The sequence below is a fragment of the Grampus griseus genome, assembly GCF_964374135.1.
Source record: "Grampus griseus genome assembly, chromosome: X".
NCBI classification, from domain to species: domain Eukaryota; kingdom Metazoa; phylum Chordata; class Mammalia; order Artiodactyla; family Delphinidae; genus Grampus; species Grampus griseus.
Genome location: NC_138999.1, coordinates 91,020,673 through 91,046,179, shown reverse-complemented (window position 1 = coordinate 91,046,179; position 25,507 = coordinate 91,020,673). Strand labels below are relative to the sequence as shown.

Sequence of the window (25,507 nt, the reverse complement as noted above, 5' to 3'; positions counted from 1 at the left end):
GCCTGATTAATAGCTGGGCTGCTTATTCTCAGTCCCAACTGATTTTTTACTCTTTCAGTCCTGGGCAGGTTTTGACTCTTTATATCCTAAATGTGGACTACAACAGATCATTCTGAGAATTGATGATTCTTGCTAGCTGTGTTCTGATAAAGTCAATGTAGCTCCACTGGAACTATGAATCAACTGCCCAAGGACAGCTCTTCCTCAGTCACTAAACCTCAGATTTTTTAATCTGTAAAATAAACTGATATGATTTATCTCAGATGGTTATCATAAAAATCCAATGTAATTTAGGATGTCAAAATGTTTTTGCAACGTACTGTGTAGCATAGAAACATGGAGGAATTATTATTTACTAACTATAATTGCTTGTCTCGAGCAGCTTACAATAGAAAACACCATATTTGAGACTAGGCATCTATAATCTGCTCAGTAAATGAAGAGAGATAACAAATATGTCTTAGGTAGCCTTTAAATATTTTATGCATACGTCAAGGCTAAGACCCACTGTGGAAGTGGAACTGTGGATAGTAGAGTCACCACTCCTCCAAAAATCATCCTTCAGATAAATGGTCATTAAGGCTGCCCTTAGGTAAAACTATGCTGCTTATGAAGTTTACTTTTCCATTGAAGACTCCTTATGACTTACAATATCTACACTTACATATATATATATGATGAGTTTTGAAAATTATTTAAGTCAAGGCAAAGTGATCAATCAATATTCCTCCTTCCAGTGGGATGACCTGAGAGTGGGAGAAAACAAGGGATTATGTGTGTGTTAGGGGATTGTTTTGTTATGTTTTTAGTTCAATTTTGGGGCAGCCAGAGCAGGTTGGGTGTTTCAAGGCACTGAAAAAGCATGGTGGGAAGCTGCCAAAACAGAGCTCATCATTTTGCCTTGGCCTTCCTGGGGAAAAATTAATATTCCCAGCTCCATATTATTTGTTTAAATTGGTGAGATATTAATAGGTTATTTTGGATCTTTAACATAGACTCACCCTATTTTAAGAATAAAATCTTTTCATACCTGTATCACATTCCCTTCTTTGTCAAGAGCATTTCACTTACTCAAGAAAGGTATGTTAAGGTAAAGGGATGGAAACAGAAGGCTGGAAAGTGGTAGAAGCAGGAGTGAAAAAAACAAAACTTACAAGTGAACAAAGCCCATATTCAACTTGTAGCCTTTTAGGAATTGAAAGTAAATTAAATTATTTGCATTTTAAGAAGCTTGTCTGAAAAGCCTTAAGATAAATTGAATATGTTTTTCAGGTCAAGAATTATACAAGATTTGGTAAACTTGCTTTATGGTATTGGCTGGGGGAAAAACATTAGCTATTGATAGGGAGATTTGTAAAGTGAGATTTATAATCGAAAATTACTCTCCATTGGGGCAAAGCAATTGCACTGAAATTCATGCAGTCTCCATCGACTATCAGATGCAATTCACAACCCTGCAGGGAAGCTTAAGGACTATTATTTCTTGTTTAATAGGATTAGTTCAGTTCTCTGGCATTTTTTATTAACACTGTGGAATATGTACCTCACTGTAATTTTTTTAAAAAAATTCTCAAGCCTCTGTTAAGATTAATTAAAAGGAAGGTCTGTAAAGGTGTGGAACTGGGTTGGTCTTGCTAGAATGCTCATACCCAAAGACTACTCCTGTTCATGAACTCTCTTACCCCACTTTGCAAGCCGTTCCCATTAAGTTTAAACAGAGGGACAGAAATTAGGAAGTCCTCTCCTAAGGATAGTTTCCACTGTGTCTCCTCCCAATAATAATTTGACTTCTCTGAATAGACGTGGTAGAGCTTGTAGAGAGCAGCTTGTTGCAAGGACTTTAAAATGGTAGATAAAAATAACCAGATTTGCACAACTGTAGCTTATGCTACTGCACATGCAAAATTCCCTTAACATCCCCACAGATGACATCTTCTGGAGTCAGTGGAAATGCTGCGATGCAGTTGTATGGGATAGGCTGGCAGTTGTGATTGGATGCTACATTTGGGTTCAAATTTCCTTAGGGCTCAGTCTCTTAAAACATCATGGACTTTGGTAGGGCTATGCCAAATTTCTGCCTAAAGGGAGATAAAGGAGAATCTGTATGCCCAGAGTGGAGTTTGAGTACTTTGGCAGCAGGTTGCAAGTAAGGAGATACAAGGAACCATGGTGGTCAAAGTAACCCAGAGAACAAACAAATAAGAACTCCAAAACCCTGGTCAGGATTCGATCAAATCTGCTAGTCAAACTGCAAGGGGGGGCTTCCCTGGTGGTGCAGTGGTTGGGAGTCTGCCTGCCGATGCGGGGGACGCGGGTTCGTGCCCCGGTCCGGGAGGATCCCACGTGCCGCGGAGCGGCTGGGCCCGTGAGCCATGGCCGCTGGGCCTGCGCGTCCGGAGCCTGTGCTCCGCGGTGGGAGAGGCCACAGCGGTGAGGGGCCTGCGTACCGCAAAACAAACAAACAAACAAACAAAATGCAAGGGAACTGCTGAATACAGAGGCTGCACTGACTATAGATTAGGCTGCACTAATCTACCCTTAGGTAGATATTTTCTTCAAAGTCTTCTATTCCTCTGGGGCAATACTAAGAGATAAAAAGGTACAACACATATTTCTAGGATCAAGCTGCTGCCCAGGAAATGGAGAACCTAGGCAGCATGGTCAGTCGTCTTGCCAGATCCATTGCCTCTGCAGCAGCTTCTCCATAAGTTAACTTCTTAAGAGCAATTAATTTACATCCCCACTTCTTAGATCTACTGGGCAGTGCACTTCTGACATATGTGCACAACACAAGAGTTGTGATTCAATTAAAATATGAAGTAAATACAATACCCTTTGGGAGAGCTATGCATTCAGAAGGAAATTTTGTTTCCAGAAATGATTTTGAGAGGAATCCTCTACTTCACATCTTCAGCATTCTGCTGTCAGAACTGTTCCCTTTGGAGAATATATGTGGGCTATGAAAGAATGTAGATCTTTTCTTGATTGAACTAATGATATGATTAGCAACTTTGTTTTCGATGAAACTACCAGATTTGTTCCAATCCACCATACTGTGTAAAAATCTTGTTTCAAGGACATTGCTTTTGGAAGCTAGAAAACAGAATCTAGTAATTAACTCGTGTTTTAGCATAAATGGCCATAGCCTGAATGAATTCCCACACCCACACAAGCTCCCAAATAGATCATAGATCATACAATTAATATTACAAAATGGCCAACTATATGTTTCTCTTGGCCAGGAATTCCTGCCTCTTTGTTTGCACTTCTCTGAAAGTGTCTCTAGTTAGCTAGTAAGGTTTTGTGAAATTTTCAAAACAAATTCTATGTTACTTTCCTCCCCTGCAAAAATATAGGTATGCACCCTTTGTTACTGGAAGGGTTGCAGATGGTAGAGAAAGAGGATCTAACAGAATCCAGTAAACAATGATGTTTTGCAAATCCTGAAAGTTTGACTTCCTATAGCGCTTTAATATCTGGGTGACTCATTTGGCACCTAATACAGTGGCTGGGACTGGATTAAACTGTTTCACATATGTGTGCTTTGTCTCCCACCACTCTAATCATTTGCTGCTGGAGCAGCAGCATGGCCTAACTTTTCTTTTGTAAAATGGTATAACCACTTTGGAGTATAGTTTGGAAGATTCTTAAAAAGTCAGATAATCCTGGAGAAAAAAAAAAGACAGTAAGTAAAAACTAAGGCCATTTGAATGAAGTATTGACTTTAGTTAATAATAACGTATCAATTTTGGTTCTTTAATTGTAACAAATGTACCATAGTAACTTAAGATGTTAATAACAAGAAAAACTGCCTCTTTTGCCATGTGAGGACACTGAGGGTACAGTAAGAAAATGGCCATCTATCAACCAGGAAGTGAGCTCACATCAGCCATTGAGTCTGCTGGTGCCTTGATTTTGGACTTCCCAATCTCTAGAACTGTGAGAAATAAATATTTGTTGTTTAACCCACCCAGTCTATGAAATTTATAGCAGCTGAACAGAATAAGACACTATCTTTACAATTTTTATGTAAATCTAAAATTATTCTAAAAAGTAAAGATTTTTTTAAAAAAGCTTTAAAAGGAACTAAAACAGTTAAATGTACACTTACTATCAAATTCATCCATTCCATGTCTAGACATTTATCCAGGAATAAAGGAAATATATATGCATGCAAAGATGCATACATGTATGTTCATAGCAGCTTTATCTGTAATAGCCCTCAAACTGGAAACAACCCAAATGTCAATCAACAAGTGAATGGATAACCAAATTGTTTATCTCCATATAATGGAATAATACTGAGCAATAAAAAAAAAGAATGAACTACTGATACTTGTAACAAGACAGATGAATCTCAAAATAATTGTGTTTAGTGAAATAATCCAGACAATAAAAGAGCACGTACTGCATGATTCCATTTATATAAAACTCTATAAAATGCAAACTGATTTATAGTGACAGAAAGATAAGTGTTGTTTTGAAAGAAAGGCAGGAGGGGGGCATTAGCAAGGAGCACCAGGAAACTTGTGGGTAATTTATATGTTCATTATCTTCATTATGATGATGGTTTCATAGGTGGATACATATATCAATCAGCCCTTACAGATTATACACTCTAAATTGTGTGTTTATTGTATGTCAATTATGTGCCAATAAACCTGTTTATTTTTTTAAAAATCCAATTAGTCATGTATAGGAAAAGGGAAATAATTATCTTAGGCTCATATAACTACTACCTTTGATCATTAAACATAGCTCTGAGCTTTTTGGTAGTGGAAATTTTGCTTCTTTGTACCACTGTACCTACCACTGGCTGTTTGGGGACCAGTTTCTTTCTCTGAAAAATGACGAGTGACCCTTAAAGTCTTTTACAGGCAGATATATTGAGAATAATTCTAAACATGTATCTTCTGAAATAAGTTAATATAAATTCATTTGCATTAATTTCATAAACCTTAACTTGAAATTGGCTAATAAAGTGATACCTATTAGGAACCTTAAAGATTAAATGGGAATTAATAGTTAAGAACTATTTGTAAGTAGTATACTGATTATTTTTTTCTGAGTATCTTTTTATGTCAGGCAATCAGTTAGAAGTATTTTTTAAAAAATAGCTTTATTGAGATATCATTTACATACCATACAATTCATCCATTTAAAATGCACAATTCACTGTTTTTTAGTATATTCACAAGTATGTGCAACCATCAGCACAGTCAATTTTGTAACATTTTCATCACCTCCAAAAGAAGCCTTAGACTCAAAGGGCATAGAGATTCCTCTTGGGGTGATGAAAAATTTCTAGAACTAGATAGTGGTGGTGGTTGCACAACATTGTGAATGTATTAAATGTTACTGAATTGTACACTTTAAAATAATGCATTTTAGATTACAATATTGTATCCAGCACACCAAAACCCACTCCATAAAACTTACCCATATACTCTAGGTACTTACCCTTATTGCTCCATTCTCCCAGCTCTAAGCAAATACTAGTATACTTTTGTCTCTATAGATTGGCCTATTCTAGGCATTTCATATAAATGAAATCATATAATATGTGGTCTTTTGTCACTGACTTCTTTCACTGAGAATGTTTTCAAGGTTCATCCATGTTGTAGTGTGTATCACTATCTCATTTATTCCTTTATATGGCTAAACACTATTCCACTGTATGAATACATCACATTTTATTTATCCATGCATCAGTTAATGGTCATTTAGGCTGTTTCCACCTATTGTCTATTATGAATAATGCTACTGTGAACATTTATATACAAGTTTTTGTGTGGATATATGTTTTGATTTCTCTTGGTTATATACCTAGGAAGGGAATTGCTGATAACTCTTTGTTTAACCATTTGAGGAATTGCAGAAAGTGGCTGCACCATTTTACACTCCCACCAGAAGTGTATGAGGGTTCCAATTTCTCTGCATCCTCGTCAGCACTTGTTGTAATCTGACATTTTGATTATAGCCATCCTAGTGAGTATGAAGTATTGGCCAAAAAGTTTGTTGGGGTTTTCCATACCATCTTACAGAAAATCCCGAACGAACTTTTTGGCCGACCCAATATTATCACATGGTTTTGATTTATCTTTCCCCGATGACTAATGGTGTCAGGTACATTTTCATGTACTTTTCTTCCTAGAAATATGCTCATATAGAGAATATTTTGCATAAACTCTCAGGGGGTTCATAGACCCTCAAAGATATGTACCCCTAGGGGGGAGTTATTACATGGACACATGAAGAAAAACTGTCATGGTAGTTATTATAAATTATACCTAATCATAGTAAATAATATAATGTGTACATTTTTCTTTTAAACTGCTCTATATTTAATAAGAAAAATAAAGAACACATTTTAACATTAGTTGCACTGAAATACTGGTTTGATTTCTATTTCATGATTCTTAATAGCGGTGGAGGGGGAAGGGTCCCAATTCCTATTGGAGTGAGAAAAGTACATTATATATCACCATTTCTGAAATCAAAGGGTAACCCCATGGACTGAGGTAGAAAAAATTACCTATCTCTTATTTGTACAATGTGGTCATATACATAGGATTAGAAAACCAATAGAATAGATATCTATATACCAGGGAGGTATCTGTGTAACAGGAGAGTGAAAAGAGGTCTAGGGAGGTACTAACCTGAAAGTCACTTTCAGGATGAGCAGTGGGTACTGGGAAAAAGAAACACTATTCAACAAGAGTCAACAGTTATTTTGGCGAGTACTGGCTTACTACTGCCACCACAGCTTTATACTTATGACATATGAAAGTTGTCTGTTCCCAGGGAGTAAATGAGCATTTGCCCTGTGGTCTGAAGAGTCACCTACAAAGTTTGGATCTTTGCTGGGACTAGAGAAACAGTGGCCTAAGCTTTGAAACCTTAAAGGAATTTGCTTAGGCAGCTTTGAGGGAATCATTATACCCCATGGTATACTCTTAGAACCTGAGAAAACTTCCTTATATTGGAAGCTTATACATTAGCATTTCTTAAGACAGTCAGCCTCATTCTCTCCACCAGATCAGCTTTTAGAAAATGGAATGATTTGGAGTTGCAATTAAAATCCCAGGCAGAAGCTCTTCTAGGATGTTCCATTGCTTAACTGCAAACACAGCAAAGAAAAGTAAGCAATTCAAGTTCTGTACCTTATTTCACCTTCTCTAATGTGACCTGCCAGTTCCTCAATAAACTTCTCCCCTTTCATCCAGTAGATCATTGGTCCGGACTCTCCACTGAATCCAAAGAATGCTTTGCAAGGGATGTTCAGAGGCTTACCTGAGAATGACAGAGAAAAAAATGAGCAAATGGCTCTGGTTATCATTGGAAGACAGAAAAGGACCATTTAACATCCAAAGGAAAACTCAGAAGTGACCCATTTATAACTCTTCTTCCAATCACCTTATCACTGCAAATGAGAACATTTTAAAATAGTTACAAGGGCCTCTGGGAAATTTTAAAATTCAATATATTATCAAAAATGAGAAAGTAAAGAAAGTTACTAAGTTTTTAGAACTGCTTATTTTTACTGCCTCCCTCCTAGGAACTAATATGAAAGAATCATATGGAAGGAACCCTCTTTTATTTTCCTTTTTTGAGCATATTAATAACTGCTTACTTGGACTTACCTTTGAAGTTAACATTAATCAAAGTATAAGTTAATTTTTGATTTGTGAGAAAATATATAATAGACTATCCACTATTACTAAGATTGCATAGAGAAATTTTGTTAATTCTGATTATTGTATATTCTGAGAAAAATTGGATAATTAAAATCAAATAAGAATTTTATAATTATAAGAATATCTATAGAAAGTACATGCAGTGAAAACTCAGTCTAACCATATCTTCGATATTCCTTGTGTCACCTACAGAACTTAAATAATTCTAGACAATACTGCAGTTTTTTACTATACATCTTGCTGATTATAGCTAAAAACTTTGTTTTAATTATGAATTTATCATCAAATATATAAGCAATTTTTTTTTGCTGGCGTTGATTTTATTTTCTTCTTACAAAGTACATCAGTAAGGGAAGAATGGTATAGAGAGTACAATCTTGACATTTCTGACAAAGGAATCCCCTAATTCATAAATCATAATATAACATATCATTTTCTCTATAACATGTAATTTTTGCCCTGGTTGGAGCACTAGATAAAGCAATTTCAAAAATATTTTTTTCCTTGTATAGTACATGGTGAAATTGTTCCCATTATAACTCTGAGCTGTGTAAAATTTCTCCTTTCTATTCTTAAATTGATCCAAAACTTCCATGTTCTAAGAACCATTACTTTTTGGGAACCTTTCTATTTAATCACCATAACTAGCAGATGGCTTGCTTTGAGGACCATTTTCACCAAGAAACAATTTTAATTGGAGTTAGGGTCTACATTGAGACTGTGGAAATTAAGAAAACCTCATAGTCATATGGATGCTGGGTGATAGGCTGGGCTTAACCACAATAAGTGCTACCAAATATTGGTCTTTTTATAGTGTAAATTTCTCTCTCAGCAAATGACTTGTCATGGACCTTTGGGATCATTCAATTACTCTCAAAAGCTTTGATATCAACAGTCTTTCATATATGTCATGCTAATCTGAAACAAGGTTATTCATTGTTTCTTTGAACATGTGTTTTGTGATACAAACTTGTCTAAAAAATGGAAGACAGCCTTGTATAGCTAAGAGATGTGGGTCCTTGTTTTGGATCTATCATTAAAAAGTAGACTCTCTGGCCCTGGGTACATTACCTAACCTTTTACAAACTGATTTCTCATATATGTAATACGGATGGTAATAATACTTTGGATGCTCAGATAAGACAATATCTACAAAAGTGCTTGGTGAACGTGCAAGTCCCATCCAAATTTAGCATGGTTGTGTTTTCCTTCCAAGGCTTGGTCTTTCAAAAAGTCAAGATTGAGGCATAATTCTATATATGTAATGAGATAGATAACTGTTCATTTTGATCCTGCCAATCTCATGTCCTTCTTTTACTTATGAGTGCCTATGGGGTAATATCCTTTTCTTATCAATGCTCTATAAATATTTCCCAGATTCTAGAGTAGGTGTGATTCATCCAAGCAGGCCCTGTGTTCTCTAAACCCGAACACAGGGTCTTTTTATGCCTTACTGCTCTTCATTCCCATGAAACTAAAGGTATTACAGAATGTCAACCTAGATGGCAAAAGATCCAGAGACTGTGATAAACATTATTATAAGGATCCCAGTTGCTAAAACTACCAGTATATACATTTATACAAATAAATTCTGGTTGTCATTCCTTTGGGCTATGTTGAAAGAATATATCAAATAAAATACCTTTTAGTGATTCCTAGCATGTGGGTACTCAGGCCTGGTTTGATTTTAATGGAAAAAGACGATTATAGCGATGTGCAAAAAGGTGCCTCCCTGAGGTGGTCTATCAAAAATGACAGCATCTGCCCTTTCCTTGGCACTACACAATGGGTACTGACTATTGCAGCGATTTCTCCTGGGAATGTTTTTACTCTCCTATCAGACAGGTTTTGCTAAATAAATGCAAGAGACATATTTCAGCAGTCTAGTTTCTACAAATGCTGAACAAATATCCTGAAGCCTTTGTCAACGGCTAAAACAGGAAGATGGTTCAATCATCATACGCAGTACTCTGAGGAGAGTCCCAAAATGATCAGCTCTTGCGCCAGATAGTAAGAATCAATGTGTGCCACGTTGTGAATACCTCTTCTTTCAAAAGGCCTGGGAGGGATCTCAGCACTGATTGAGCAAATAACCTGAAACAGTCTCTCCAGGTTTTTCTAAAATCTGGCTTACATGCATGTGCAAACTCCTATCTACCATTTGTATCTGTTTGCTATTGTATTGTTTTGCCTCCAGATGTTTTCAAAGTCATTCCTATGGTACTGTATATCCTACTAGTAGAGATGAACAACTCATATTTGTATCTAAAAAGGATTGTACAGTAGGTTAAAGACTATCAAAATAAAAATAACTTTGCGAGCTTCTCAGTGTTTTGTGCTATTTACAAGGTAACAGCTTTAGACATAACTCCCTTTTAGGTTCAGTCTGTATTACTAGCAATTTCTCTATCACTTTATTAAGTCTAGACCAGTCAATAAAACATATGTTCATACAAAGACTTATATATGAATGTTCATACCAGCTTTATTTGTAATACCCCAAAACTGGAAATAGTCCAAATGTTCATCAACAGGTGAAGGAATACTCTGGTACATCCATACAAAAAATATTCATCAGGTATGAAAAGGATGAAGTACTGATACATACCACAACATGATTTTTGAGATTTAAAGCAATTATACTAAGTTAAAGAGGTCAAACAAAAGAGTACATGCTTTATGACTCAATTTATATAAAATTCTAGGAAGTTAAAATTAATCTATAGTTTCTTAAAAAGTTGAACATCTGCCATGTGATTCAACCATTCCATATGAAAGCCTATGTCTATATAAAGACTTGTACACAAATATTCATATCAGCTTTATTTTTTCAATTGAGGTATAATTGACATATAATATATTAGTTTTAGGTATATAATACAATGATTTGATATTATATATTGCAAAATGATCACCAAAATAAGTCTAGTTAACATGTCACCACACATAGTCATGAATTTATTTTTTCTTGTGATGAAGGCTTTTACGATCTACTCTCTTAGCAACTTTCAAAATGCAATACAGTACTAACTATAGTCACCATGTTGTACATTATATCACCATGACTTATTTACTTTATAACTGGAAGTTTGTACCTATTGACCTCTCATTTTGCCCACCCACCACAAACCCCACCTCTGGCAACCACCAATCTATTTTTATCTATGAGTTTGTTTTATGTTTACTTATTTGTTTGTTTTAGATTCCACATATAATTGAGGTCATACAGTATTTGTCTTTGTATGACTTATTTCACTTAGCATAATGCCCTCAACATCCATCCATGTTGTTTCAAATAGTGAGATTTCATTCTTTTTCATGGGTGAATGATATTTCATTACACACACACACACACACACACACACACACACACCACCTTTTCTTTATCCATTCACCCATTGATGGACACTTAGGTTGTTTCCATATCTTGGCTATTGTAAGTAATGCTCCAATGAATATGAGGGTGCAGATACCTTTTTGAGCTAGTGTGTTCATTTTCTTTGGATAAATACTCAGAGCGGAATTACTGAATCATATGGTAGTTCTATTTTTAACTTTGAGAAAACTCCATACTGTTTTCCATATAGTGGCTACACTAATTTATATTCCTACCAACAGTGCACAAGGTTTCCCTTTTTTCCACATCCTCACCGACACTTGTTATTTGTTGTCTTTTTGATAATAGCCATTCTAACAGGTGTGAGGTGATCTCATTGTGGTTTGATTTGCATTTCTCTGATGATTATTTAATGTACCTGTTAGCAATCTGTTGATTATCATTTCATGTACCTGTTGGCCATCTGCATGTCTTCTTTGGAAATATGTTTGTTCAGATCTGCCCATTTCTAAATCAAGTTTTTTTTTTTTTGGTTTGGTTTGCTATTGAGTTATATGTGTTCTTTATATATTTTGGATATTTACCACCTATCATATATATGATTTGCAAATATTTTCTCTTATTCAGTCAGTTGCCTTTTCATTGTTGATGGTTTCCTTTACTGTGCAAAAGCTTTTTTGTTTGATGTAATCCCATTTGTTTATTTTTGTTTTTGTTGCTTTTGGTTTGGAGTCAGATTTTAAAAATCATCTCCAAACTAACTGATATCAAGGAGTTTACTGCCTATGTTTTGTTCTAGGAGTTTTATAGGTTCAGGTGTTTCATTCTACTCTTTAATCCATTTTGAGTTAATTTTTGTATATGGTATAGGATATTCATCCAGTTTCATTCTTTTGCATGTGGCTGTCTAGTTTTCCCAATAACATTTATTGAAGATACTGGCCTTTCCTCATTGTATATTTTTGACTCCTGTGTCATAAATTAATTGACCATATATGTGTGGGTGTATTTCTGGGCTCTATATTCTGTTCCATTGATCTATGTGTCTGTTTTTATGCCAGTACCATACTGTTTTGATTACTGTAGCTTTGTAATACAGTTTGAAATCAGGGAGTATGATGCCTCCATATTTGTTCTTCTTTCTAAAAATGTTTTGGCTATCTATGTCTTTTATTGTCCCATACAAATTTTAGGATTGTTTATTCTATTTATGTGAAAAAATGCCATTGCCATTTTGATAGGGATTGTATTGAATCTGTAGATTGCTTTGGGTAGTATAGACATTTTAACAGTATTGTTCCTTCCAATCCATGAGCATAGGATACCTTTCCATTTATTTTTGTCTTCTTCCATTTCTTTCATGATGTCTTATAGTGTTCAGTGTATAGGTCTTTCACTTCTTTGGTTAAATTTATTCCTAGGAATTTTATTCTCTTGATGCTGTTGTAAATGGAGTTTTATTCTTAATTTCTCTTAATGATAGTTTGTTATTAGTGTATAGAAATGTGACAGACTTTGGTATATTGATTTCATATCCTGCAACTTTACTAAATTCATTTATTAGTCTTAACAGTTTTTTTGTGGAGTCTTTATGGTTTTCTATACATAATATCATGTCATCTGCAAATAGTAACAGTTTTAATTATTCCTATTCACTTTGGATGATTTTATTTATTTTTCTTACCTAATTGCTCTGGTTAGGACTTCCAATACTCTGTTGAATTAAAAATGGTGAAAGTAGACATTCTTGTCTTGTTCTTAATCTTAGAAGAAAAGCTTTTAGCTCTTCACCATTGAGTATGATGTTAGCTGTGGGCCTGTCATATATGGCCTTTATTATGTTGAGGGATGTTCCCTGTATAACCACTGTGTTGAGAATTTCTATCATACTTGGAAGTTGAATTTTATCAAATGCTTTTCCTGCATCTATTGAGATGATCATATCATTTTTAGCCTTTATTTTTTTGAATTTTATTTATATTTTTTATACAGAAGGTTCTTATTAGTTATCTATTTTATATATATTAGTGTATACATGTCAATCCCAATCTCCCAATTCATCCCCCCACCCACCACCACTTCCCCCCTTAGTGTCCATACTTTGTTTTCTACATCTGTGTCTCTATTTTTGCTCTGCAAACCAGTTCATCTGTGCCATTTTTCTAGGTTCCACATATATGCCTTTACTTTTTAATGTGATGTATCCCATTGATTTGCAGTTGTTTAGCCATTCTTGCATGCCTGGAATGAATACCACTTGATTATGGGGTACAATCCTTTTCATAAATTGTTGAATTTTGTTTGATAATGTTTTGTTGAGGATTTTTGCATCTATTTTCATTTGGGATATTGGCCTGTAATTTTATTTTCCTGTGGTGTCCTAGTCTGGTTTTGGTTTCATGGTAACACTAGCCTTGTAAAATGAAGCTGGAAGTGTTCCCTCCTCTACAGGTTTTTGGAAGAGTTTGAGAATAATTGGTATTAATCCTTTCATGTTGGGTAGAATCCATCAGTGAAGACATCCGATTCTGGACTTCTGTTTCTTGGGAAGTTTTTGACTACTGATTCAACCTCCTTACTAGTAATCAGTCTGTTCAGATTTTCTTTCTTCAGGATTCAGTCTTAGAATGTTGTCTATTTCTAGGAATTTACCCATTTCTTCTAGGTTATCCAGTTTGTTGGCATATGATTTTCATAGTAGCCTCTTAAGATCCTTTTATCTGTGGTATCATTTCTAATGTTTCTTCTTTCATTTGTTATGTTATTTTTGTGAGCCCTCTTTTTTTCTTGGTGAGTATAGCTAAAGGTTTGTCAATTTTGTTTACCTTTTCAGAGAACCAACACTTAGTTTCACTAATCTTTTCTATTGTCTTTTTAGTCTTTATTTCATTTATTTCCACTCTGATCTTTGATATTTCCTTCCTTCTACTAACTTTGGGCTTCATTTGTTTTTCTTTCTCTAATTCCTTGAAGTATAGTTAGGTTACTTATTTAAGATTTTTTGTTTGTTTGTTTCTTGAGGTAAGCATTTATTGCTATGAACTTCCCTCTTAGAACTGCTTTTGCTGCATCCCACGAATTCTGGTATGTTGTATTTCCATTTTCATTTGCTGAACAGTATTTTATAATTTCTCTTTTGACTTCTTTGTTGATCCATTTGTTGTTTAGCAGCATGTTTAATATTCATATATTTGTGTATTTTGCAGTTTTCTTCTTTTAATTAATTTCTAGATTCATTTGATTGTTGTTGAAATGATGCTTGATATGATTATTTTTGTAAGTTTTAAAACGCTGTGTTTTTTTTTTTAACATCTTTATTGGAGTATAATTGCTTTACAATGTTGTGTTCATTTCTGCTGCATAACAGTGAATCAGCTATACATACACACACACACACACACACACACACACACACACACACACATATATATATATGTACATATATCCCCATATACCCTCCCTCTTGTGTATCCCTCCCACCCTCTCTATCTCACCACTCTAGGTGGTCACAAAGCACCGAGCTGATGATCTCCCTGTGCTAAGGGTAAGCTTGATATGATTTTTTTTTTAACTTAAATCTGAACTTTTTCTCTTCCAATCCTTTTTTTTTTTTTTTTAACGTCTTTATTGGGGTATAATTGCTTTACAATGGTGTGTTAGTTTCTGCTTTATAACAAAGTGAATCAGTCATACATAAACATATGTTCCCATATGTCTTCCCTGTTGCGTCTCCCTCCCTCCCACCCTCCCCATCCCACCCCTCCAGGCTGTCACAAAGCACCGAGCCAATATCCCTGTGCCATGCGGCTGCTTCCCACTAGCTATCTACCTTACTGCGTTTGTTAGTGTGTATATGCCCATGACTCTCTCTCGCCCTGTCACAGCTCACCCTTCCCCCTCCCCATAACCTCAAGTCCGTTCTCTAAGAGGTCTGCGTCTTTATTCCTGCTTTACCCCTAGGTTCTTCATGACATTTTTTTCTTAAATTCCATATATATGTGTTAGCATACGGTATTTGTCTTTTTCTTTCTGACTTACTTCACTCTGTATGACAGACTCTAGGTCTATCCACCTCATTACAAATAGCTCAATTTCGTTTCTTTTTATGGCTGAGTAATATTCCATTGTATATATGTGCCACATTTTCTTTATCCATTCATCCGATGACGGGCACTTAGGTTGTTTCCATCTCCGGGCTATTGTAAATAGAGCTGCAATGAACATTTTGGTACATGACTCTTTTTGAATTTTGGTTTTCTCAGGGTATATGCCCAGTAGTGGGACTGCTGGGTCATATGGTAGTTCTATTTGTAGTTTTTTAAGGAACCTCCATACTGTTCTCCATAGTGGCTGAACCAATTCACATTCCCACCAGCAGTGCAAGAGTGTTCCCTTTTCTCCACACCCTCTCCAGCATTTATTGTTTCTAGATTTTTTGATGATGGCCATTCTGACTGGTGTGAGATGATATCTCATTATAGTTTTGATTTGCATTTCTCTAATGATTAATGATGTTGAGCATTCTTTCATGTGTTTGTTGGCAGTCTGTATATCTTCTTTGGAGAAATGTCTATTTAGGTCTTCTGCCCATTTTTGGATTGGGTTGTTTGTTTTCTTGTTATTGAGCTGCATGAGCTGCTTGTAAATTTTGGAGATTAATCCTTTGTCGGTTGCTTCATTTGCAAATATTTTCTCCCATTCTGAGGGTTGTCTTTTGGTCTTGTTTATGGTTTCCTTTGCTGTGCAAAAGCTTTGAAGTTTCATTAGGTCCCATTTGTTTATTTTTGTTTTTATTTCCATTACTCTAGGAGGTGGGTCAGAAAGGATCTTGCTTTGATTTATGTCATAGAGTGTTCTGCCTATGTTTTCCTCTAAGAGTTTGATAGTTTCTGGCCTTACATTTAGTTCTTTAATCCATTTTGAGCTTATTTTTGTGTATGGTGTTAGGGAGTGATCTAATCTCATACTTTTACATGTACCTGTCCAGTTTTTCCAGCACCACTTATTGAAGAGGCTGTCCTTTCTCCATTGTACATTACTGCCACCTTTATCAAAGATAAGGTGTCCATATATGCATGGGTTTATCTCTGGGCTTTCTATCCTGTTCCATTGATCTATCTTTCTGTTTTTGTGCCAGTACCATACCGTCTTGATGACTGTAGCTTTGTAGTATAGTCTGAAGTCAGGGAGCCTGATTCCTCCAGTTCCTTCTTTCGTTCTCAAGATTGCTTTGGCTATTCGGGGTCTTTTGTGTTTCCATACAAATTGTGAAATTTTTTGTTCTAGTTCTGTGAAAAATGCCAGTGGTAGTTTGATAGGGATTGCATTGAATCTATAGATTGCTTTGGGTAGTAGAGTCATTTTCACAACGTTGATTCTTCCAATCCAAGAACATGGTATATCTCTCCATCTATTTATATCATCTTTAATTTCTTTCATCAGTGTCTTATAATTTTCTGCATACAGGTCTTTTGTCTCCTTAGGTAGGTTTATTCCTAGATATTTTATTCTTTTTGTTGCAATGGTAAATGGGAGTGTTTTCTTGATTTCACTTTCAGATTTTTCATCATTAGTATATAGGAATGCCAGAGATTTCTGTGCATTAATTTTGTATCCTGCCACTTTACCAAATTCATTGATTAGCTCTAGTAGTTTTCTGGTAGCATCTTTAGGGTTCTCTATGTATAGGATCATGTCATCTGCAAACAGTGACAGCTTTACTTCTTCTTTTCCGATTTGGATTCCTTTTATTTCCTTTTCTTCTCTGATTGCTGTGGCTAAAACTTCCAAAACAATGTTGAATAAGAGTGGTGAGAGTGGGCAACCTTGTCTTGTTCCTGATCTTAGCGGAAATGCTTTCAGTTTTTCACCATTGAGGATGATGTTTGCTGTGGGCTTGTCATATATGGCCTTTATTATGTTGAGGAAAGTTCCCTCTATGCCTACTTTCTTCAGGGTTTTTATCATAAATGGGTGTTGAATTTTGTCAAAAGCTTTCTCTGCATCTATTGAGATGATCATATGGTTTTTCTCCTTCAATTTGTTAATATGGTTTATCACGTTGATAGATTTGCGTATATTGAAGAATCCTTGCATTCCTGGAATAAACCCCACTTGATCATGGTGTATGATCCTTTTAATGTGCTGTTGGATTCTGTTTGCTAGTATTTTGTTGAGGATTTTTGCATCTATGTTCATCAGTGATATTGGCCTGTAGTTTTCTTTCTTTGTGACATCCTTGTCTGGTTTTGGTATCAAGGTGATGGTGGCCTCGTAGAAGGAGTTAGGGAGTGGTCCTCCCTCTGCTATATTTTGGAAGAGTTTGAGAAGGATAGGTGTTAGCTCTTCTCTAAATGTTTGATAGAATTCGCCTGTGAAGCCATCTGGTCCTGGGCTTTTCTTTGTTGGAAGATTTTTAATCACAGTTTCAATTTCAGTGCTTGTGATTGGTCTGTTCATATTTTCTATTTCTTCCTGATTCAGTCTTGGCAGGTTGTGCATTTCTAAGAATTTGTCCATTTCTTCCAGATTGTCCATTTTATTGGCATAGAGTTGCTTGTAGTAATCTCTCATGATCTCTTTTATCTCTGCAGTGTCAGTTGTTACCTCTCCTTTTGCATTTCTAATTCTATTGATTTGAGTCTTCTCCCTTTTTTTCTTGATGAGTCTGGCTAGTGGTTTATCTATTTTGTTTATCTTCTCAAAGAACCAGCTTTTAGTTTTATTGATCTTTGCTATTGTTTCCTTCATTTCTTTTTCATTTATTTCTGATCTGATTTTTATGATTTCTTTCCTTCTGCTAGCTTTGGGGTTTTTTTGTTCTTCTTTCTCTAATTGCTTGAGGTGCAAGGTTAGGTTGTTTATTTGAGATGTTTCCTGCTTCTTAAGGTGGGCTTGTATTGCTATAAACTTCCCCCTTAGAACTGCTTTTGCTGCATCCCACAGGTTTTGGGTCGTTGTGTCTCCATTGTCATTTGTTTCTAGGTATTTTTTGATTTTCTCTTTGATTTCTTCAGTGATCTCTTCATTATTAAGTAGTGTATTGTTTAACCTCCATGTGTTTGTATTTTTTACAGATCTTTTCCTGTAATTGATATCTAGTCTCATGGCGTTGTGGTCAGAAAAGATACTTGATACAATTTCAATTTTCTTAAATTTACCAAAGCTTGATTTGTGACCTAAGATATGATCTATCCTGGAGAATGTTCCATGAGCACTTGAGAAAAATGTGTATTTTGTTGTTTTTGGATGGAGTGTCCTATAAATATCAATTAAGTCCATCTTGTTTAATGTATCATTTAAAGCTTGTGTTTCCTTATTTATTTTCATTTTGGATGATCTGTCCATGGGTGAAAGTGGGGTGTTTAAGTCCCCTACTATGAATGTGTTACTGTTGATTTCCCCTTTTATGGCTGTTAGTATTTGCCTTATGTATTGAGGTGCTCCTATGTTGGGTGCATAAATATTTACAATTGTTATATCTTCTTCTTGGATCGATCCCTTGATCATTATGTAGTGTCCTTCTTTGTCTCTTTTAATAGTCCTTATTTTAAAGTGTATTTTGTCTGATATGAGAATTGCTACTCCAGCTTTCTTTTGGCTTCCATTTGCATGGAATATCTTTTTCGGTCCCCTTACTTTCAGTCTGTATGTGTCTCTAGGTCTGAAGTGGGTCTCTTGTAGACAGCATATATAAGGGTCTTGCTTTTGTATCCATTCAGCTAATCTGTGTCTTTTGGTGGGAGCATTTAGTCCATTTACATTTAAGGTAATTATCGATATGTATGTTCCTATTCCCATTTTCTAAATTGCTTTGGGTTCGTTATTGTAGGTCTTTTCCTTCTCTTGTGTTTCTTGCCTAGAGAAGATCCTTTAGCATTTGTTGTAAAGCTGGTTTGGTGGTGCTGAACTCTCTCAGCTTTTGCTTGTCTGTAAAGGTTTTAATTTCTCCATCAAATCTGAATGAGATCCTTGCTGGGTAGAGTAGTCTTGGCTGCATGTTTTTCTCCTTCATCACTTTCAGTATGTCCTGCCACTCTCTTCTGGCTTGTAGGGTTTCTGCTGAGAGATCAGCTGTTAACCTTATGGGGATTCCCTTATGTGTTATTTGTTGTTTTTCCCTTGCTGCTTTTAATATGCTTTCTTTGTATTTAATTTTTGACAGTTTGATTAATATGTGTCTTGGCATATTTCTCCTTGTATTTATCCTGTATGGGACTCTCTGTGCTTCCTGGACTTGATTAACTATTTCCTTTCCCATATTAGGGAAGTTTTCAACTATAATCTCTTCAAATATCTTCTCAGTCCCTTTCTTTTTCTCTTCTTCTTCTGGAACCCCTATAATTCGAATGTTGGTGCGTTTAATGTTGTCCCAGAGGTCTCTGAGACTGTCCTCAGTTCTTTTCATTCTTTTTTCTTTATTCTGCTCTGCAGTAGTTATTTCCACTATTTTATCTTCCAGGTCACTTATCCGTTCTTCTGCCTCAGTTATTCTGCTATTGATCCCATCTAGAGTACTTTTAATTTCATTTATTGTGTTGTTCATCGTTGCTTGTTTCATCTTTAGTTCTTCTAGGTCCTTGTTAAATGTTTCTTGCATTTTGTCCAATCTATTGTCCATTCTATCTCCAAGATTTCGGATCAACCTTACTATCATTATTCTGAATTCTCTGTCAGGTAGACTGTCTATTTCCTCTTCATTTGTTAGGTCTGGTGCATTTTTATCTTGCTCCTTTATCTGCTGTGTGTTTTTCTGTCTTCTCATTTTGCTTATCTTACTGTGTTTGGGGTCTCCTTTTTGCAGGCTGCAGGTTTGTAGTTCCTCCTGTTTTTGATGTCTGTCTCCAGTGGCTAAGCTTGGTTCAGTGGGTTGTGTAGGCTTCCTGGTGGAGGGGGCTAGTGCCTGTGTTGTGGTGGATGAGGCTGGATCTTGTCTCTCTAGTGGGCAGGTTCACGTCTGGTGGTGTGTTTGGGGGTGTCTGTGGCCTTATTATGATTTTAGGCAGCCTCTCTGCTAATGGGTGGGGTTGTGTTCCTGTTTTGCTAGTTGTTTGGCATAGGTTGTCCAGCACTGTGGCTTGCTGGTCGTTGAGTGAAGCTGGGTGCTGGTGTTAAGATGGAGGTCTCTGGGAGATTTTCGCCGTTTGATATTATGTGGAGCTGGGAGGTCTCTTGTTGATCAGTGTCCTGAAGTTGGCTGTCCTACCTCAGAGGCAGAGCCCTGCCTCCTGGCTGGAGCACCAAAAGCTTTTCATCCACAGGCTCAGGATAAAAGGGAGAAAAAGTAGAGGGAATTAGTAGAAGTATGAGGAAAGAAAGAAGGAAAGGAGGGTAGGAAGGAAGGAAGAAAGAAAGAAAGAAGCAAAGAAGGAAAGAAGGCAAGAAAGGAGGGAGGGAGGAAAGAAGGAAGGAGGGAAAGAAGGAAAAAAGACAGAAAGAAAGAAGATACAGTAAAAATAAAATAAAGTATAATAAAGTTATTGAATTAAAAACTTCTTATTTAGAAAAAAAAAAAAAGGGACGGAAATAACCTTAGGACAAATGTTGGAAGCAAAGCTATACCGACAAAATCTTACACAGAAGCATACACATACACCCTTACTAAAAGAGGTAAATGGGGAAAAATCCTAAATCTTGCTGTTAGAGACCACCTCCTCAATTTGGGATGATTCGTTGTCTAAAGGAGGGAAGGAAGGACGGAAAGAAAGAAAGAAAGAACGAAGGTAAAGTATAATAAGGTTATTAAAATTAATTATTAAGAAAAAAAATTAAAAAAAAAACATGGACGGATAGAACCCTAGGACAAATGGTGGAAGCAAGACTATACAGACAAGATCTCACACAGAAGCATACACATACACATTCACAAAAAGAGGAAAGGGGAAAAAATCATAGATCTTGCTCCTAAAGTCCACTTCCTTAATTTGGGATGATTGGTTGTCTATTCAGGTATTCCACAGATGCAGGGTACATCAAGTTGATTGTGGAGCTTTAATCCGCCGTTTCTGAGGCTGCTGGGAGAGATTTCCCTTTCTCTTCTTTGTTCTCACAGCTCCCAGGGCTAAGCTTTGGATTTGGCCCTGCCACTGCGTGTAGATCGCTGGAGGGCGTCTGTTTTTTGCTCAGACAGGATGGGGTTAAAAGAGCCGCTGATTGGGGGCTCTGGCGCACTCAGGCCGGCGGGGACGGAGGGGCACAGAGTGCGGGGCGGGCCTGCGGTGGCAAAGGCCGGCGTGACTTTGCACCAGCCTGAGGCGCGCTATGCGCTCTCCCGGGGAAGTTGTCCCTGGATCCCGGGAACCCGGCAGTGGCGGGCTGCACAGGCTCCGCGGAAGAGGGGTGTGGAGAGTGACCTGTGCTCGCACACAGGCCCCTCGGTGGCGGCAGCAGCAGCCTTAACGTCTCCTGCCCGCCTCTGGGGTCCGCGCTTTTAGCCGCGGCTTGCGCCCGTCTCTGGATTCCGCGCTTTCAGCCGCGGCTCGCGCCCGTCTCTGGGGTCCGTGCTTTCAGCCGCGGCTCGCGCCCGTCTCTGGGGTTCGCGCTTTTAGCCGCGGCTCGCGCCCGTCTCTGGAGTTCCTTTAAGCAGCGTTCTTAAACCCCTCTCCTCACGCCCCAGGAAACAAAGAGGGAAGGAAAAGTCTCCTGCCTCTTCTGCAGGTGCAGGCTTTTCCCCGGACTCCCTCCCGGCTAGCTGTGGTGCACTAACCCCTTCAGGCTATGTTCAAGCCGCCAACCCCAGTCCTCTCCCTGCGCTCCGGCCTCCTTGATATGATTTTGATCTTCTTAAATGTATTAAGACTTATTCTGTGGCCTAACATATGATCTATTCTGGAGAATGTTCCATGTGCACTTGAGAAAAAATGTTTATGCTGCTGCTTATGTAATGCCCTTTGATTATATAATGAAGTTTGATTATTTTATTCATTGAATCCATGAATATAGAACCCTCAAATATGAAGGGACGACTGTATACAGTTATGTGTCTTGGTGTAGGTCTCTTTGGGTTCCTCATACAAGGAACTCTCCAGGTTTCTTGGATTTGGGTGTCCATCTCCTTCCCAGGTTAGGGAAGTTTTCAGCCATTATTTCTTCAAATATGTTGTATGGCCTTTTCTCTCTCTCTTCTTCTGGGACTTCCTATAATGCAAATGTTAGTCTGCTTGGTGTTGTTTCATAAATCTCTTAAGCTATCTTCACTTTTTTCCCATCCTTTTTCTTTTTGCTGCTCTGATTGGGTGAGTTCTACTGCCTTGTCTTCAGGTAAACTTTTCTTTGCTTCATCTATTATAGTGTGATGTTGAATCCCTCCAGTGTATTTTTCAGTTCAGTTATTGTATTCTTCAGCTCTGTGACTTCTGTTTGGTACTTTCTTACATTTTCTATCTCTGTGTTGAAATTCTCATCCTGTGCTCATCCGTTCTTCTCCCAAATTTGGTGAGTATTTTTATGACAATTACTTTGAACTCTATCAAGTAAATTACTTATCTCCATTTCATTAAGGTATTTTACTGAGATTTTATTTTGTTCTTTTGCTTAAAACATATTCCTCTGTTTATTTTCCTTCACCCTCTGTGTTGACTTCTATGAATTAGATAGAACAACCACCTTTTCCAGTCTTGAAGTGGTGACCTCATGTAGGAGATGAACCTTGTTGCTCAACTCACCCTAGCTTTTGGTTGTCTCTCAAACCTTTGTGATTGTCCAAGCAGTCTATTATATTTTTAATAGCTCCCAGTAATTTAGGGTGTGCCAAGACTTGTCAGTGGCCTAAAGAGGGGAGGATCTCAGTCAGCACTTATATTCAGGCTGATTGGAACTCAGATCCTCAGGAAGCAGCTTTTAAAGTATTCATATATAACAGTCCTGTGGATCCACAAGTGTAATCCCTGCTAGCCACCAGAGCTAGGCAATCTGGTAGTGTTCCCTGGGCAAACTTGGGGCTCCAGATTAATCTATAAGCTCCTCACTGGGAGACACAGATGAGCTGGAGTGAGTCAGAGGGAGAGCACAAAGATGATGTCACCTAGCCTGCATTCCTTGAGAGTACCTCCATTGTATCTAGGTGTGAGCCAAATCTGAAGCTCTTGACTCAGGCTGAGGCCCCAGGACTAGCAAGTAGGCCTTTTTCACTGAAAAGCTGGGGATGTGTTCCAGTTTGCTGTCTGTGCAGTGCCCTGGGGGTGGTAGTCTGCCAATAACCCTTTCTTCAATTGTTACAGTCACATGGGACTCAGGAACGCAAGCCCCCTGACTCCCAGAGCCAGATGATCAAGAGGCATTTGCTGGGCAGCAACTTCAAAAACTGAGGCACCAGATGTAAAATCTGGGGTACCAGACACAGATAAAAGTTCCCTTCTGAAAGATACTGGTGCTCTGGGGTGTGACAGAGAGAGAGCACAAAGACAGTGCCAGCCCTCTGAGGTCTCTGGGAAGGTTTATAGTCAATCTTCAGATGTGTTTAATTAGAAGTCTCCCCTCAGGCTGCAGCCATGATGATAAGCTAACAGGCCTGTTTCACAGAAAGATTGAGCTTCTGGGTCTATTGTCTCTTCTTGTGCCCTGAGAGTGGTAGCTGTTTAAGAACTCTTTCTCTATTGATTATAGTCTTTTGGGACCTGCAAGTGTAAGCCCCACTGACCCTCAGAGCCAGGTGATGTAGAGGTGTCCACTGGAAGCAGCTGCAAAAAGCAAGGCACCAGATGTAAAAAGCAAGGCACCAGATGTAAAAACTGTGGTACCAGACACATGTAAAAGCTCCCGTCTGGGAGACACTGGTATTATGGAGCAGGCAGAGGGAAAGTGCAAAGATGGCGCCCACTGAGAAAAGAAAAAAAAAAAAAGATGGTGCCTGTCACCTTTAGCAAGGAAGAAGGAGAGTGTGAAAATGGCCCTAAACAGCCTCTGTCCCTAGGAGACTGGTGCTTTAAGGTTAGCAAATTAATCTCTTTCACATAAAGGCTGGGTGCTTTTCAAACAGCTGCTTCTCTGCTGGGCCCTGGGGTGAGTGAGTCCACATGTGAGCACTTTAAGAGCTCTTTCTCAGTTTGCTACAGCCCTTTGGGTCTTGGGGATATAAGCCCTGTTGGTTTTCAAAGTCAGATGTTTTGGGAACTCATCTGTTAGGTGCAGACCTTAAAAGCTGGGGTGATCGATGTGGAGTATGAATCCTTCAGTCCTCAGGAAGAAGCTCCAGGTTGGTGACTTCTCTTCCAACTGTGCGTTGCCACACTTGGGGTGGTATTTATGGTGAGTTTGTATCTCAGCCTCTCCTACCTGTCTTCTTTTCATTTGCCTAATGTGAAGGAGTTTCTTAGCTAGTTTCTACGACTTTTTCAGAGGAAATTATTCCATATGTAGTTGTCAATTTGGTGTGCCTGTGGGAGGAGATCAATTCAGGATCTTCCTACATCATCAATTCAAACCACCTCCCTGTATCAGCTTTATTTGTAATAGCCCCAAACAACTCAAATTTCAGTCAACATGTGGATGGTTACTGACACATTCTACATGAATAAAACTCAAAATCATTATGCTGAGTGAAAGAAGCCAAATACAAAAGTCTGCATATTGTATGATTTCATTTATATTAAATTTTTAGAGAACACATGACTATAAAAACAGAAGCAGATCAGTAATTACTTATGGCTGGGGTCAGGGATTGACTGAAAATCTGAAGGAGGAAACTCTTAGGAAATGATAGCAGTGTTTTAAAGCTGCATTGGGATGATGGCTGCACTAATATGTAAACTTACTAAGAGCCACTGAATGGTACACTTTCATGGGTAAATTGTATGATATGTAAATTTCAGCTCAACAAAGTTGTTAAAAGCTAAAAGAAATCCATGTCCTCAGGAAGTTTATGTCTGGGAGGGGAAAGAGGAAGAGGTGAAGGACAATACACAAAATGAATTAAATATAATGCAAGTTGCAAACATGTTATAGACATCTCAATCTTTGTGTTTTAAGAGCCAAAGTCATCACCCTAATCACTGAATTGTCTATGTATAAGTCTCCTGCAAGCCCAAGGAGACTCTATTTTGCATTTCAAATCCATACAGTTGCTCTGGGACAACTTTAAAGGAAACAGAGGCTGAATTATCTAATGCGAGAGAATTGCAGGTAAGAGTGGAATGATAAAATTTATTTAATTTGGCCACACATCTTAATCTCCCCCTGTACCTGGACTTTCTAAGAATTTCTCAAGGGCAAAAATTTGACTTTCAACTTCTTTATCTAGATAGATCTGCCCCTCCCTGTATCCGTATCCCATGATGGGCTATGGATTTTATAAAGGCCGCAGATAACCAGCAAGGCTCTACTCTTGCCTCACAGTTGTTCTTCATTCTTTGTTTTTCTCTTAAAACAGTTTTCAACAAACCTCTTTCAAATTGTCCTATTATCTCTATTTCTTGGGATGCAATTTTTTTTCTGTTTGTGTCAGTGGAAGCACACATATGGTGGTTAATTTTCTTGC

At 37.5% G+C, this 25,507-nt stretch overlaps 1 protein-coding gene across 1 annotated transcript in view; it reads right to left on the bottom strand.

Moving 5' to 3' along the window:
- Positions 1 to 25,507, bottom strand: part of IL1RAPL2 (interleukin 1 receptor accessory protein like 2) — a gene marked incomplete at both ends in the record, with an annotated part of 1,067,560 nt that overhangs the window by 34,096 nt on the left and 1,007,957 nt on the right. Inside the window, one exon of the mRNA XM_082681729.1 lies at positions 7,164 to 7,293. Within this exon, the coding sequence (XP_082537855.1) occupies positions 7,164 to 7,293 (130 nt within the window). The remainder of the gene's footprint in view (positions 1 to 7,163; positions 7,294 to 25,507) is intronic.